Source organism: Acanthisitta chloris, unplaced genomic scaffold (genome assembly GCF_000695815.1).
Source record: "Acanthisitta chloris isolate BGI_N310 unplaced genomic scaffold, ASM69581v1 scaffold1463, whole genome shotgun sequence".
Classification (NCBI taxonomy): Eukaryota; Metazoa; Chordata; class Aves; order Passeriformes; family Acanthisittidae; genus Acanthisitta; species Acanthisitta chloris.
Genome location: NW_008666328.1, coordinates 27,853 through 44,273, shown reverse-complemented (window position 1 = coordinate 44,273; position 16,421 = coordinate 27,853). Strand labels below are relative to the sequence as shown.

At 40.5% G+C, this 16,421-nt stretch overlaps 1 protein-coding gene across 1 annotated transcript in view; it reads left to right on the top strand.

The window, feature by feature from the left end:
• The window catches only part of TENM2 (teneurin transmembrane protein 2), a gene marked incomplete at its 5' end in the record, with an annotated part of 41,788 nt that overhangs the window by 8,837 nt on the left and 16,530 nt on the right, over positions 1-16,421 (top strand). The window contains 5 exons of the mRNA XM_009072047.1: positions 963-1,212; positions 4,168-4,188; positions 8,009-8,241; positions 9,706-9,860; positions 10,355-11,229. Coding sequence (XP_009070295.1) covers positions 963-1,212; positions 4,168-4,188; positions 8,009-8,241; positions 9,706-9,860; positions 10,355-11,229 — 1,534 coding nt within the window. The remainder of the gene's footprint in view (positions 1-962; positions 1,213-4,167; positions 4,189-8,008; positions 8,242-9,705; positions 9,861-10,354; positions 11,230-16,421) is intronic.

The following is a 16,421-nucleotide window of genomic DNA, read 5'->3' as shown; positions in this document are numbered from 1 at the left end:
CCTGCTGATCCCTGCATTAAGAAATTGCAAAGTATATTGCTGCTCAATGAATCTAAAGTAGCATTTAGAATAGGCACCATCAGGCTACTGGAGCACAATTCCAGTGCTGGGCAGCAGATCCAACACGGATGAGACAGCCATTTGGATAGTGCATGATACCAACTGTTGGCACCAGTGGGGAGTCACTTACATTAGGACCATACAACTGCATTTCCAAAAGAACATGAGGCTGAAAGTTTCCAGCCAGATTTTCCCAGTTTTTGATGGCACTGAAAATGGTCACTCTGTCAGAGAATCCACTCCCTCCTTGGAGCAGGGCTCTGCTCTTTGAACAAGTAGTTTGAAAATAAATCCTATCTTGTAGGAATTTCCTCGAAGCCTAATAAAGATCCATACTGCTTGCTTCCATCCTGCCTTTTATCACTGATCCTCAGCAGCCCTTCTAGGAGCTTCATCTTTCTCCTATCTTTTCATTTTCTGTGCTATCATCTTCTCTGGAGCCTCCATTTCTCATTTTTCCTTTTTCATTGAAAAAAAAAGCATGAAAGACAGAGGTGGAAAGAGAACAATAAGGCTGGCACGAAATTCCAAACAAAACATAATACAGGAAACTGGAATGAGAGGATCCACAAATAAGGAACACATCTTGTCACTTCCCACTTAATAACACAGTCTAAACTGCAGCACCAGGCCAGAGCTGTGTGGCTGTGTTCTTTCATAATGAACACCAAAGGCCTCTGGGTCTGTGGGTGTGTATGTGTGTAGTTTTTAACACTGAATCTTCATTACACCTTTATTTTTACTACTGCAAAGCCCTTTTACTCTTTTTGTACCATTGAAAAACCGAATGCTGGAGTCATTTCAGTGTACAGTCCTTAAGAGCAGCTGTTGAAAAGAGAACAGCCTGAAGTCCCCTGCAATGAATGGCAGTAATAACCAGTTCTTCTCCTCCTTGTCATTAGGTATATTGCACAAAGGCAATGGAGAAAATCAGTTTCTAACTCAGCAGCCAGCTGTGATAACCAGCATTATGGGCAACGGGCGCCGGAGAAGCATATCCTGTCCAAGCTGCAACGGTCTGGCAGAAGGAAATAAGCTTTTGGCCCCTGTAGCACTGGCAGTGGGTATTGATGGAAGTCTCTTTGTTGGAGATTTTAACTACATTCGGCGTATCTTCCCATCCAGGAATGTTACTAGCATATTGGAGCTGAGGTAAGGTGTTAATCTTAGCACTTCACTTCTGTAGCCTGTGCTCAAATCAGCCTTTACCATTACTTTTTATAATTTTGTAAAACATTGTCACTTTCAACCTATTTAAATTCCAGTGGAGAAATGGGGCACAGAAATGCATAGTTCAAAGTCTGTAGCTTATCAGAGCGGTGACTGTAGAGAAGGATTAAAGAGTACAAACCAACCTGTACAAAAATTACAAACCATCTCCTTCTGTCTCGTTAGTGATCACTGATACAACCTCCCCTCGGTGCTATACCTCTTCTAGTTTTGTTTCAAAACTATGAAACTGACTGCCCTTAGGTACTGAGCCACACTGATAAGCAAAGGTGTAACAGTCTCACGAGGTTAGAAGGAAGGTGTTCCTATCAATGGCTTTAGATTCACTTTCCCCTTTCTTTTCTATATCTGTAAGTCTATTTCTCTAGGTTAACACATGCAGTTCAGGTCGACATACAGAGTCACTTTGCATCATCAGAACTCTTTTTAAGATTGTAACTCTGTCCCCCTGTCCCATGGCCCCTTCCAACCCTAAGATTTGGTCACTTAATAGGGAAGGCATGAGTGTAGAGTGTACCACTTCACCCATTTCTGTTCCATCTCCTTTTTTCATTCTTCTAGGAGAGGCAAGAGCTATTGCTTCAAACCCTAACTCATGAAACTGGACCTTACACTTAGAGCAGTATTGAGTATTTGCAGAAAAATGAGGAAAAATAGTGTGCATTGCTGTCTGCTGACCCTTCCACAGCCACTCAGGCAGTGGCATTAATGCTCCTGGAAATTGGATATAGCTGCGAAGTGCATTGAGTGAATTTAGGTCACTAGTCTTTTTTTAATGATATGACCAATAACCAATTCCTCTGCTTCCACTGTACTTTTAGTGTTTAATTAGTGGGAAAAAAGCACAAAATGATTGGACTATTAAAGAATAGGAGGCCTAGCTCTATTTTACACCTCTCTTCCATTCATGTCATTCTGTTGATGTCACTATTGTGAATTCTGATTCTATATAAGAGAAAAGAGATCTGATTCAGGCCAATTCTACTCTGAAATCACTCTCTGACACCTACCTCATACCCCATCAGGCTGCCTCATTATATTTATTTTTTTAAAAAAGTCATGGATCATCCAGTGCTTTCTGCTAGCATCTCAGTGCAAACCACAGAAGGTAGCTGGCATGGATGTGTGACCTGCTATAAATATTTATATCAATATGCACTACAACTCTGCATTATATAGAATATGCAAATTATTTTTTTTTCTAATTTTTTCAGTTCTGTTTAGCTTTCTAGTAAATAGGAGTATAGCTTTATGGGTGAAGAGAAACATTTTCAGATCAGGATACTTAATATAAGGCATTTGTATGCACCTCACTTCCTAATATCAGCCAGCGACAAAGTTCCTAGCACACCTGATGCTTGAAAATGTTGTCTTGAAGTTTACAACAGTAGTAGTCTGAGTACTTTGCTTTCTCTCTTTATGACAGAGAAATTGAGAGGGAACTTGGGTTTTCATCACACATGAGGGAAAATGGGAAAGGACATCAGTAAAGAAACAGAAGATGGACTTCTTAATCTACTGTTGCCCAGTTTCTCCTTTCTGAAAGTCTTTTCCATAGTGTAGTTTCTTCTGCTTCTGTTATAACTGTTGCAATGAACAGTGAAACTAGTGTATTGTGAGTGCTGTTGGACAGCTGCAAAGGACTAGACACACAGATTTTTAGGATTTACAGTTATGCCTTTTGCCCCCCCCCCCTTTCTTCTAAAGGGATTAAGGTCCATTCCAGCAAACAACATCTATAGCTGTAATTGTGATTCATTGCTCATCTTAAAATCTGTCTGAGTTACACGGGTAAGAGTTTGAAGATCTGAGTCGTTTAAAATATGAAAGAGAGCAGAGTCTTCAGCTCATGTCAAGTAGTTTGGATAACGTTGCAACAAGTATGTCCACAAGTATTACCAACCACATACATCAGATTTCACAACTGATGTAATTTTAGTTTCACATAAGCCAATATAAATCTTGAGTAACTTTGTAAGGCAGAATATCCCAGTGTGCTTATTTGCCTTGTGCTGTCCTTTATGAAGGTGCCTGATTGGAGTGGCTACCAGGAATTTTGACTCACGTGTTGCATGTCATGCTTAACGCTGGTACTGCAAGCTGGGGGCTATGCATTGAGAGCTGCAGCTCAGGAGACACATACCTCTGTTTTGTTCAGTGGATATTCCTAAATGGAAATTACATCAACACAGTGAAACACTGTGGTGTGGAGAATCTAGTAATTTTCTCATGGGAAGTAGGGGACACTTTTCCTTTGGCTTTGTGTCTGGGCAGTAAACTGTGGATCAGTTAATGCTGTTTATCTCCCTTTGTACAGTACCTTACTGCTCACGTAGAGGGTCTTTTTCACCCTGACATTTGTTTTGATAGGCTTAAATAGATACCAAGGATCATCCAAACTTGCTTTATGCAATTATTTTAGAGACTGGGAGAGGAGGAAAACAAGCTACATAGTAGAAATTTGTTTAGAAAAAGACCTTTGGAAAACTATTTTGATTAAAGAGGTTACCTCCAACAGACAATATCCTAAGCCCAGTGCTTCCCTCTACCCAGTTCTGTATTCAGAGAACTGCCAGTTTGTCTCTCTTCTAGCCCACAAGCTATGCATATTTTCATGTGTAAACTCTTTCAATGGTCCAGAAAGTTTCCTCTATATGAGGGGTGGGGGGTGGGGGCAGGGGTATCTTACTAGGGAACTAGCTTGCAGCTCTATCCCTCCCAGTCACTCTTCATCTGTAAACTAAGCCAAGGCTAGTGCTGAAAAGAGATATCTTCTCCTGTGTCCTTTTGTAAAATAAAACAAATACTATGTTTGCTTTACCATCTATTCTTCAGCTAACTGTTTGTTCTTTTTTCTTCTGTTCCCTTTCTATAAAGAAATAAAGAGTTTAAACATAGGTAAGACATGAGCTCTTTCCCATATAATTTGATATGGTTTGTTTGCTTCATTGTGTTTGCTTTTTGTGTTGTGCTTCTTGTGTAATGTTATGTTCTTCATGTACCATATATAGAAACATTTTTATGTGCTAATTGTGTGTTATGAATATGATAAGCTTTAGCAATTATGAGATGCAGTCAAAAAGCAACCAAATAAGTTCTGACAGTAATTAGAAATTTCTAGTAGAATGCAAGTATAATGAACCCCAAGCTAACTTCTAGATAAACACCTCTCCCTGCTGTCTATAATTGGTCTAAATGGTCAAGGTAAACTACAACAGCAGTTTTACAAATGCCAGAAAGGTTCACAAAAGCACTAATGACTGCATATAGGTCAAAAACTCATTTTCTGGTCATTAATGATTTTCTGAACCTTCTGTCCTTTGCCATAATTTAGTTTATATTTCTTTTGTCAAATACATTTAATAATCAACCTGTGGTGCTGGCTGTATGCAACCACTAGATGCAGTCACTGTAAGATTCAGGAGGGAGGCATAACCTTTCTGGATGTTAGGAGAAGAGATTTTTCATTGCCTTCTGGATGGTAGCAGCATAGAAAACACTTGTACCTCCTTCCGTGCCACACCTGGGACAGGGAGTATGTTCACCCTGGAGAAAATCAAGGGCAAGAACAAAAAGAGCTGTGAAACTACGCCGTAGTGTCCTGTGCATCACCCTTTTAAAACCATACTTTCTGTTTCTGTAATACAAGTTGATGCAATAGATGGTCTGGACCAAATGGTATAATTGCCCCTTACCAATATATTTTGGTATAGAAAATTTAACACCACTAAGTATTCCTATCTGGATGAACTCATTCACAATGTGCTAATGATTATTGGTGATGTTAGAGGCTCCTTGTTTGCTTCAACTAAGCTTAGTTCGTTGTTCTGGTGCTTAGAGATTTGCTCTGGGCAGCTTCTCCTTTTGGTTGAATTTAAAGAAAAGCTATTGTGCACTGTTGTGATGCAGCTCTGAGGAGAACAGGGAGCATGACCTGGTCCTGCCTCTGCTTGCTGCCAGGCACCAGGCTCCCTCACAGAGCAGGGTAAGGCTGCAGGTAGTGGTGACCACCACATTCACTTGAGAGGGCTGGAGGCAGAGACATTATTGGCAGAGGCCTCTGAGCAACACTGAGTGTCATAGAAAATCTTTTAAAACAAGGTACAATCCTTGGCTTCCTGTAATTCGAATAAAAGATTACAATGGTGCAGAGAAAAGAGAAGCAGAGGTCTTTAATTGCTGAGATGGAGTTTGAGAAATACTGACTGGTCATTTATAAAACACATCCCTGTTTGAGCTAATAGTGTGGTCAGTTCTTTGGGGGCACAGTGAGGGCATGTCACCTTCCAGCTGTCATTTTCTGCCAAAGTTCCTCAAAAATTTGCATGGAGAATCTTCCACCAACTGTTCCCTTACTGAGCTCAGGATAGAGGAAAGGGGTATGCAACAGGTCTGCAGCTCCAGTGAGCTGCTCCCTGATCTGGAACCAAAGCTCATGACTAACTCCCTGGCACAACTACCCTGGGGGAGACCCCAGAGAAGAAAGGCAGGGTGAGATCTACAACTGCAGGAGAGGAGAGGGAGATAAGCCTGTGTTCTGCCATTTCTTTTACTCTGACTCATCCTTTATCCCATCCTAGTCACCGTGGGACACAAGGCTAGCTGAGGGCAGAAGGCAGGCAAGGGTGTGCTCACTCAGGGACGCAGGCACAGGCTGGCAAAATCATGTCCAAAAAAAAGAGAGAAGGGCACTATGTGAGCAGCGCTCACCACTGAGACCAGCAAGGCCCCTGCTCTGCGTGCAAGCAGCTGTGTCTGTGCCCAGCTCCAGTCTGTGCCTGCCTTGGGTCCCCTGTTTGGCCAAAGTGGGGTTGTGTGCCATGTTTCAGAATGGCCAGGCAAAAGGCACCAACTGCAGGGCAGTCCTGAGCTAAGTTTGGGGGTATTTGTGAAGTTTGGCACAGCACCAGTGTCACAGCAGTGTGTGTTCTTCAGTGTGAGGGGAAAGTGTGGTAGAAGAAGGGAGCAGAATTTCAAAACAATGACAAATGTGCAGGTGTTTGTATAACTCAGATACATGAGAGACTGGAGGAATCTCGTAAGTGGAAAGAACTGTTTTCCTATGTGGCAAAGAAGATTGAGTGTTGTTTTGGAGGGATGAGAAGGAATGTGATGAGGGTGTAATGAAGAGGTGCAGTCTGCTGCTGAAGATAAGGAGAGGAACTTGGGTAATAACGAGATCGCACTCTAATCTCAAGCATGTCACTAGTCTCCCTGCATAACTTTGTCTACACCACTTAACCTCTCTGTGCCTCAGTTTCCTCCTCTGTAAAATGGGTGCAATGCCCATCTTTTTAAAGTACTTTGAGATCCATGCATGAAATAAACCTGCCAAGTATTTTTTGTTTATTGTATTTCTTCATCTCTAATTTCTACACTCCTAGACTTCAGCAGATGGTATTGCCTCTGCCTACCGAATTGCGATCAAACCAATCTCCTTCCTACTTTCTACAGTTCTAGAACAAACTGCTATTGACCTAAAATCATGGCATGTCAAAGACTGGCATAGAGGAATATAACTGTAGAAAGTGATATTTTGGGGCCTCCTCATTCCTCCAAATCTGGTCATGACTACATGACCACAGTTACCTTTGGTGGCTGATGATCCATCTGCCGAAAGTGGCCTTATAGTTTCAGCGAGTCTGATCAAGAAATGGCTTATGTCCATCATAACTTACCTCTGTGTATCCTCACTCTTGGAGATGGGCACTTTTGCCACGTGAAACTAGGAGTGTGGATATTTGGAGGCAAATATCTCTGGTTACTGGTAAGTAACCTTCATGTTTTTTCTTCCTGTCTTCATTTGTCTTCTATGCTTTGAAACCACCATTGACCTTATTTATGCTCACCCATAGGCTCCAAAGGCTGGAAAATTCACATCATGCTTAAAATCCAACTAAATTGAGCTAAACTAGCCAGGCAAGATTTTGAAAATATTTCTGCACTGCAGTTCTGTGTGTGTGAATGTACATATTTTCCAAAGATTGACATTTCTCAATTTGCAGATGATTTGCTAAAGTAGTTCCAAAATGTGACAAGCTGTCAAAAAACATATATTTCAGAAGAGAAGTAGCTTTCCATATGAGTGCCCATTCTAATCACAAACTGGGGACCAGTTTTTTGATAACAGAAGGTTTGGAGTTAAAGTCAGACACTTGGGGGCTCTGGTTTTAGTTCTATAACCAACTTCATCTGCCATAAATGAGATTCTTGATAAGAATGAATGAGAACAAATTTGCTTTAGGAATAAATTTGTAATGCCTCTGCCTCCTATTTATACAAGACCTCACAAATCTTGTGGCATAATCTAAGTAACTCAGAAGCTGATTCTTTGATCTTACTCCTATGACTTCTGCCTCCAAAGGAAGTTAAACAAGGTAGCAGGGAGCAGGGAAGCAGATAAGCCGGAGAGAATTGACCTGGAGCAGATCTAAAGGGCTAAAGAGATCAAGAGGAAAGACTGCTGTGCAGCTCTGACTTATTGGGCTCTGCTGTGCAAGGTTCAGTGTAGAAGGATGAGTGAGATTTAAAATGACAATCCCTCTGACCACCGACCAGGCCCTAATCAAGTTAGGTCCTTCAGACCTCACCTCTGTATGAAGGTGTCAGACTTTCTTTCCAGATCTTTCTGTGCCTGATGAGTATCCAAGCTCTGAAAGCCTGTGAAGTTTCTAGACTGCTCAGCTGTTTCTGTTTTATGCTTTCTTTTTCTCTAAAGCAACAATCCCGCTCATAAATACTATCTGGCCGTGGACCCTGTTTCAGGCTCACTGTACATATCGGACACCAATAGTCGACGGATATACAAAGTCAAGTCCCTCATGGGCACAAAAGACCTAGCTGGTAACTCTGAAGTGGTAGCAGGGACGGGAGAGCAGTGCCTGCCCTTTGACGAAGCCAGATGTGGGGATGGAGGGAAGGCAGTGGACGCAACCCTAATGAGCCCTCGAGGTAAAGTAGGAAAAGAAGCCGGAGAAAATGACTGTGTGCGGCTAGGCTGGATGTGGAAATAATTATCTGGCAATTAAATCACTCCTTGCTCGGTGATTTTTATTCTGGGCTTTAATTACAGTGGATTGGCAAGTGTTCGTGCTTTGTTTAGTTAAAGCAAACTTTATTACCCCAACACTGAGTGCTGCAAAAGGAGAACAGAACGCAAATTAGCAGGGTACTGCTCACTCCAAGAAGCAAGCATGTAAACTGGGAAACAAATTACTCTTTGAGATACAGTCTTTGGGGAGAAAATCTGCCTGCTGTGGCTTTTCTCTGAGTTCCTATTGTATGTATCCCCTTGTTCTTCAGAGTCAGAGAAAAAATAAAAGGATTTTTGCCCTTTCCAGTTTCTGATTTTTAACAAAAGTTTTCTGAGATGATCTAGAGATTTGGGGATGTGTTTCTTTTTAAGATTTTTTTCTCCGTTGTTTCATCTTAATTGTAAGGATGAATTAATCAGGCGTATTTGGCAGGTGTTTCAAACATCTTTGGGGTTTTTCAGTGGTTGAAAATAGCTAGGTGATCATAAAAGTGTATAAAAATGGAAGGTCCTGTTTCTCTGTGTAGGCAGTGGTTTCAGTTAATACATAGAAGTTAAGAAGATAAAGCTGTATCTTCTCTCACTGCCCAATAGGATGAGCACTGCAACCACTTGAAGACAAAATTTTTAGATCAATATTTTATTTTCAGCCCAAGAATCGGACGAGGCAGTGCGCCAAATCAAAGCAGGAAAGGCGTGAGAAAAAGGCTGCCCTCCTTCCCAACAGGCAGCAGCATCCGTCTGTTCCTCCGAGGGAGCACCCTTTCATTCTGTGCCTTTCCTCTCTAAGGACTCCAAATGTGACAGGCATTGAACCTTCCCTTTTTTTCCTAGGCTGGCAACCCCTGTGTCTTCATCTGGAAACACCAGATGTTCTTCCCATATTTTTACTGCAACAGGTCAAAAGAATTAAAAGAAGGTCCAGAAATAATATAATGTCCTCCTAGTTCTTCAAAAAATTTAAAGGAGTTTTAAAGGATTTCTAAAAATTCTTCATCCTCATTAGATTCTTCAGATGAAGAAAGCAATGCCTCGATTTTCTGAGAGTAAAACTTAGGAGAAAATTTTACTTGGGTTTATGTAATACATTATACAGAGTTTAGATTTAGAAACAAGCTGATGCATTCTGCTGGTTCTTTGGCATCTTTGGGGGTTTCTGTAGTTTTCTTTAAAGCCCTGAAGGATAAACCTGCTTGATATCATTTGTTTGGCAGAACTACAGTTACTTGAAGGGTTCCAGAACCTGTGCTGAGGTTGGGAGGGAGTAAAGAACAGGGGAAGTGAACAAATGTCAGCATTTTGTAAACTTGTCAATAAGATGAAGCCTGCCTGGAAGCCAGGAGCCTCATGGCTGCACTGATGTCTGGGTTTTATATTTGCAGGAATTGCAGTGGATAAGTACGGCCTCATGTATTTTGTTGATGCCACTATGATTAGAAAAGTGGATCAGAATGGAATTATATCAACCCTGCTGGGCTCCAATGACCTAACTGCTGTTCGACCTCTCAGCTGTGATTCCAGCATGGATGTCACCCAGGTAGATTCTTACTGCATTTATTTTCTTCTCTGCCTTAGAAGAGATGGGCATCTATTTTGGATGACTGCCTGGCCACTTAAGAAACACATTATGCAGCACAAGATGATAGCATGTTTGATTCGTTACTGAAATGAGTGAACCATTCTTCTTACTGTGGCTAACGCAGGTTATTTATGCAACTGTAGAGAAATAAGGTTGCGATAATGGGAGTTATTGTCTTAATTGCCTGTTTTTCTGTAATTATTGTAGATCTTCCACAATGTAGCATTCATTCTTTGCACAGAAACACAATTAGCCAAAGTTACAACTGCACATAGCTTTAATATTTCCGAAAAACAAAATCATTGTTTGAATATTTGCCGTTCATGACTTGGTTTCATGATTTACGCTGATAAACCCCTCACTAATTTGCTGTTGTTACACATGGAATTTTAAACACTGGAAGTGTACTTTTCAGTTATGAGTTTTACAGTAATAATTTGTGCAACTCATAGGTACGGCTGGAGTGGCCTACTGATCTCGCTGTCAATCCCATGGACAACTCCCTTTATGTCCTAGAGAACAATGTTATTTTACGGATCACAGAAAACCATCAAGTTAGCATTATTGCTGGACGCCCCATGCACTGCCAGGTTCCTGGTATAGACTACTCTCTTAGCAAACTGGCTATTCATTCTGCACTTGAATCAGCCAGTGCCATTGCCATCTCACACACAGGAGTTCTTTACATCAGTGAGACAGATGAAAAAAAAATTAATCGGCTACGCCAGGTAACTACCAATGGAGAAATATGCCTTCTTGCAGGGGCAGCTTCAGACTGTGATTGCAAAAATGATGTCAACTGTAATTGCTATGCTGGGGATGATGGGTATGCCACTGATGCCATCTTAAATTCACCATCTTCCTTAGCTGTGGCCCCAGATGGTACCATCTACATAGCTGATCTTGGAAATATCCGCATTAGGGCTGTCAGTAAAAACAGGCCCATTCTTAATTCCTTTAACCAATATGAAGCTGCATCTCCAGGAGAACAGGAGCTGTATGTCTTCAATGCTGATGGGATTCACCAGTACACTCTCAGCCTTGTTACCGGGGAGTACTTGTACAATTTCACCTATAGCAGCGATAACGATGTCACGGAGGTGATGGACAACAATGGCAACTCCTTGAAGGTGCGTCGGGATGCCAGTGGGATGCCCCGCCATTTACTGATGCCGGATAATCAGATTGTCACGCTGGCTGTTGGCACTAATGGTGGACTCAAGCTAGTCTCAACACAGACCCTGGAGCTCGGATTAATGACATATAACGGAAACAGTGGTCTCTTAGCAACGAAGAGTGATGAAACAGGATGGACAACATTTTATGAGTAAGAATGTTTTTGGATCTATTAAGCGTACATTTATTTTTCAAATGGTAGTGAGTAGGCCCTAAACTGACCCTAATGGAATTTGTTGAGGGTTTTTTGAGTGATACTGAATTAAGGCACCTTAGTCTAGTACAATACTGGAAATGGTTAAGTAGCTTCTTGATTGCGTCAGTTGTGCCAGGTCGTTTGGGTGGGTACTGATCCACCTGAATCCCAGTTTGAGTTTGGGGCAGCTCATCCATCTCCAGCACAAAGGACTGTGTGCCACGTTCAGAGCCTTGTGTTAGTTAAGCTGCTCTTGGTCGTCAGCGAGGCTGTGATAGCACACAGCCAGAGCAGCCCCAGCACTCTGCAGCTCCCACCGAGCTGCCTCTCTCTAGGAACCCCAATGCTGCAGCTTCCTTTGGAACTCAAATTATCTGTCTTTCTGTTCAGACTCATATATTACTCACAGTTGTTAAAATGTTGATTAACTTCACTGATTGTTCATTCTTGAGACAAGTGAGGAAATTAGATCCCCAGCTATCTGTCAGACCCCTGGTGTAACTTCCATAATTTGTAGATAACCCAAAAGCACACTGGTGTTCATGAGCATATAGATTAAACAGACAGAACCTCCTCTTTAAATGAAATTCATCTGAAGAGATGAAGTTCAAAAGTATATTAAAAATCTAGGAAACCCAGTCAGATTTTTATTAATATTTATCCTATTCATAGTCATCTTATTGCCATTTTTTTATCAAAACAATTTTAAAAATAGAAGCTAAATGATCTATTGAAAAAATATATTTAACTTTTAAGTATGGCAAATCTGATGCCATATATTTGGTTTGAAATAGTGAATTAATCATTAATAAATATCATTCCTCAAATTAGCGAGTAGAAAGCATGAATAGGGCTTGATATTTCATTTTAAACACTAGGCTTATTTTCAAGATTACAGCCTAGTGATGATGCACACCTCTTTTAGTTTATTAATGCGTTCAGCTTAGCCACCACTCTCTCTCTGTTTAGAGAAAACGTAAGTGATGCAGGAATAAAAAGAACTGTATTCACTCTGCTCAAAATATCTCCAAACCAGCAGTACTTTGTCCGTTTGTTCCCGTGCGAAGGAAACCAGTGCCCTCTCGTGGGGCCCTGCACACCCAACGGCTCGGAATCCGCAGCTAGGCTCGAGGTGCAGATGTGCAGTGGGTTCTTGCCTTAATATTTTTCAAGTATTATTCTTTTACCACAAATTCGTGGCAAAAATAGTCCAGTTATGTGACTGCACGAAGGTCTTACCTGCTGATTGCAGGCTCAAGTAAAAGCTCACTGTACTAGACAGACTCAAATTTCGTATTGCTGATGAGATATGGATGTTTTTTTAGGAAGGTTTATTTCCTCAACATTTAGCTCAAGATTCAGTCATATAAATTAGTTATTTCTCAAAACACCAGTAATAAATTGTAGAAAACTAAATAGCAAACTAATTGAAAACTCTACATGAAAATCTGTGAAACATTAAAAAAGGTGTTTAGAAAGTTACCAGTAACAAAACTGGTATAACTGGTATCTGAGAATCACACCAAGTACTAAGTTAGCATGATTTATTAGAAAACTTGTATTGTGATCCTAAGGAAATACAGAAGGTAGAGGCTTTGGTGTCTTACTGAGAGGCAGCTGAAAATATTTAATGTGTGTATAGTGCTGCAGATTTTTTCCAAAATCAAATAAGAAACGATGTGCAACCTTTGCCTCAGGTCAGTGTTAGTTAGGTATCATATTTAGGTCTAAATAGTACAGCCTGAGGTACTGTCTTAGATAATTAGTAACTTCGATGAGGCAGCAGAAATCACTTCCTTTCTCCCAGATTTGTCCATACATTCTCATAAGCACAGACCCCATGGATGAGAGGACTGTATAGACATTATTTAGATCAAATTTACCAACCTAACCAGTCACAGTCCACAGTCACTCCATGTTGGTTTCTCTGTATTCATCATTTTGCAATTTATTTCTCTAGCTATAAATTAATATCAATTGAAGATAAAATAAATACTTAGCCAATGAGAGGACAACAAAATAGCTCTCTGTGCTGTTACATCCATGCATTCATACAGAGATAATCAGTGCCCCAAATTGTGAATATGGCAGCAGAACTGGAAAAGAACAAAAGTATTTTAAGTACTAAAACACTACATGAACTAAAGTGCTTATGAAAAATTTATTTATTTCAGTGCATTGATATCAACCAGACATTAAAGTACCATGTTACCATTATCAGGTATATTCCTTTCTTTTGTCTGAAACTTTACCCCCAAAATGCTCTGAGAATTAAATCTGTGCAGTTTATCTAGGTGTGCATCTGTATATGCAGAGAAATGCAGACACAAACTGGTTCTGTGTGTGTGTGTACACACACTCCATATGTATATTCTATAGATAGTTCCTGTGCATGTGCAGGCAGCTCATTTGCAGTAGGAACAGGCAATGCTCTTCAATAATAGAACAGCTACCAGCAGGCTCACGTGGGGCAGTCTAAGCTTGGTTTGGGCATGAAGTACAGATCTTTGAAGCAGTTCCCAGTGGTATTCCACTTGATTCTGGGAGTATCCTAAGAGAATGCTGCAGTTTTCTGCTTGAATCAGGTTTTAGAAGGGAGAGAAAATGGGAATGTATGTAAATGCATGTGGATTTGCACCTTGCCCAGCTCTGTGTTAAGTCAAAAGCTGCTGCTCTTCCTTTCTGCAGTCTGGGATGTGGTGCTGTCCTAGCTGCTCCCAGCTACAAGCTGTCAAGCAGTACATGTCTCAGACCTCAGAGACAGTAAAAACTGCATAAGGTGTTGAGCTGCCAGAATGCTAGACATGGGAATGCTGCCTTTGGGGCACTATCACAAGCCTGCTGAAGAGATGCACAGGTCAGACACACATTGCCAGGCACTATCTCCAGCTGGAAGCAGAGTCAGCCAACAGCTTTGTGCCTGCTCAGGGCCCTGGTGCCTGGTGTCACCCAGAGCTGTCCTGGGAAACCTTTTCCTGCTGGGGGAGACTCTGTCACAGTCACCAATATGTTGTTGAGTTACCAGTGGGCACAGGGAGATGCTGTCGGTTTTTAAAGTACTGGGATTAAGAAAGGTCATCTCCCCTTGTGGTTTTATTAGTAGAAAAACTTGGGATGAAAACTTACTCTAAGTGAAGTCAGTAATAAAAGCTTGGGAATTTCAGTGTACTCAGAGTGTCCCTCCTTTGAAGATAGAAGGGTTGCCTTGTCAGATCTGGTTCATCTAGCCTGATGCTGTGTCATAGCCATAGGTATTAACTGCTTCTGAAGAAGGTACCAAGAAGTCCCTGGTCAATTAGTATATTTTCCATTGCAAATTTTCTTTTTTACTTCATTAGACTCAAGTCCATGGCGTGAAGAAGAAAGGTATATAACCATTTAATTCCTATATAGTTTATTCTTATTATTCAGATAAATGTCTGGGTGTCACATTCTACTGAGCACTTCCTCTCACATAATACATAAATTTAGGGGAAAAAAAACCACATCAGGAATATGTCACTTAAATTTTGTAGTACATAAAAGGTTTCTGTTTTATTAATTTTAGAATTTTTTACCTTTAAGGTTTTTTTTTAAATAGGATTTTATTGATGTAATGGGCAAAGTAGAAATGCCTTCTTTATACATTGGTGTCTCAGTGTGTGTAAATCATGTAAGCAGTGAATTTTTTATATATCTAGCTTGTAAGCTAAATGGTCTGCAGATCTTCATAGAGAGTACTTTTGTATGTATTGCATAAAGTGTGTCCATCTCTTCCTTATAAAGCCTTTTAATCTCTACTGTTGCTGATTTCAAAACTGTGAACAGCCCTGGGAAACATGCCCCACAGCAGGGGCAAAACACTGATTTCTAGAAATAGCACTGGAATATTTTCAATTTTCTATTTCAGTCTGTACATCCACATCCATATTTACTTTTTAGACTGCCCTTGCACTTTGAACAGAGATTTCCAGTGAGTAGCCCACAGCAATCCCCAGGAATTTTTCCTAGGTTAATTAAAAACCCAGCAATGTGAATGAAGAGTTTAAATTAATGTCTCATTTGCATTGCCTAAAATATATTTGCTGATGGGGAATTTCACCAACCATTTTTCTGGAAGTTCATCAAGCTCTGCACAGTCATCCTGAAGCTACTCATAGACTTTTCTAGTTTGTCCTAAATAACATTGTCTCTTCTGTAGTATTTGACATCTAAGTGTTCTCTTCATCACTCTGCTCATCACTAGACACACCACATACAGAGGCTTAGGGAGTATCTCATCATTAACCTTTGAAATTTTTGAAACTGTCCAATTTTTGTACTTTTTCCTTGCTAGATGGATGCTTGGCAGGATCCAGTTCTTCCCTCAGCTAGACTTTATCAGTACTTTTCAATACTTTTTAAAGACCTTTATAAAGATTTAACCACCCCTCCTTTCATAGATTATCTCAACATAGTATATTTTATCCAGTGTCTTGATGATATGGTAAAAAAATTTAAAAGTATCTAAAAATAGGTATGTATATGTGGAGAGAAACTTGTGACTTTTATTTAAAAAATTGATGCTGCTTAATCTTTCACTGATCCTGAACTGCTTAAATGAGCACAATGTATTATTGGTCCCTTTTAGGTCGCATGATGCTTTGTTTTATTGATTTCCTTCTTTGCCTAATGCTTCCATTGGTTCTGGTAAGGCTTATTACTCCACAGGTGATTTTTTTCCTTCCTCCCAAATATTCGGTTGAATGGGTGCAACCATTTGCAATGGATTTGAAAGTCTTTTTTTTAATTTGCTTTACCTGAGGAACCAGTCTGTGTATTAATTTTGGAGATACACTGTACAGTTCAGGTGGCCTAGTTTGATGTTTCTGAATTATTTCATTGTAAAGCCATGTTGAAAGCACTGATTTTTTTTCATCTTTACAGCTAACCACGACGTACAAAGAACTGAGCTAGCTCCATGACACTAAATGTGCTCTTCTTCTCTTCTGTTACTCTCAGGCAGTGCAATGGATTTACCAGTTCTCTTCCAGGCTTCCTGCTCCCTGGATTTCTGCGTTCGAAGGATGACCAGTTGGTTTCAATCTCTACCTAAACTTTTCCCTTTATCTACACAGGACATTTTTTCTTGCCTTCCTGCTGTTTAGAAGCATGTACACTTTGGTAGC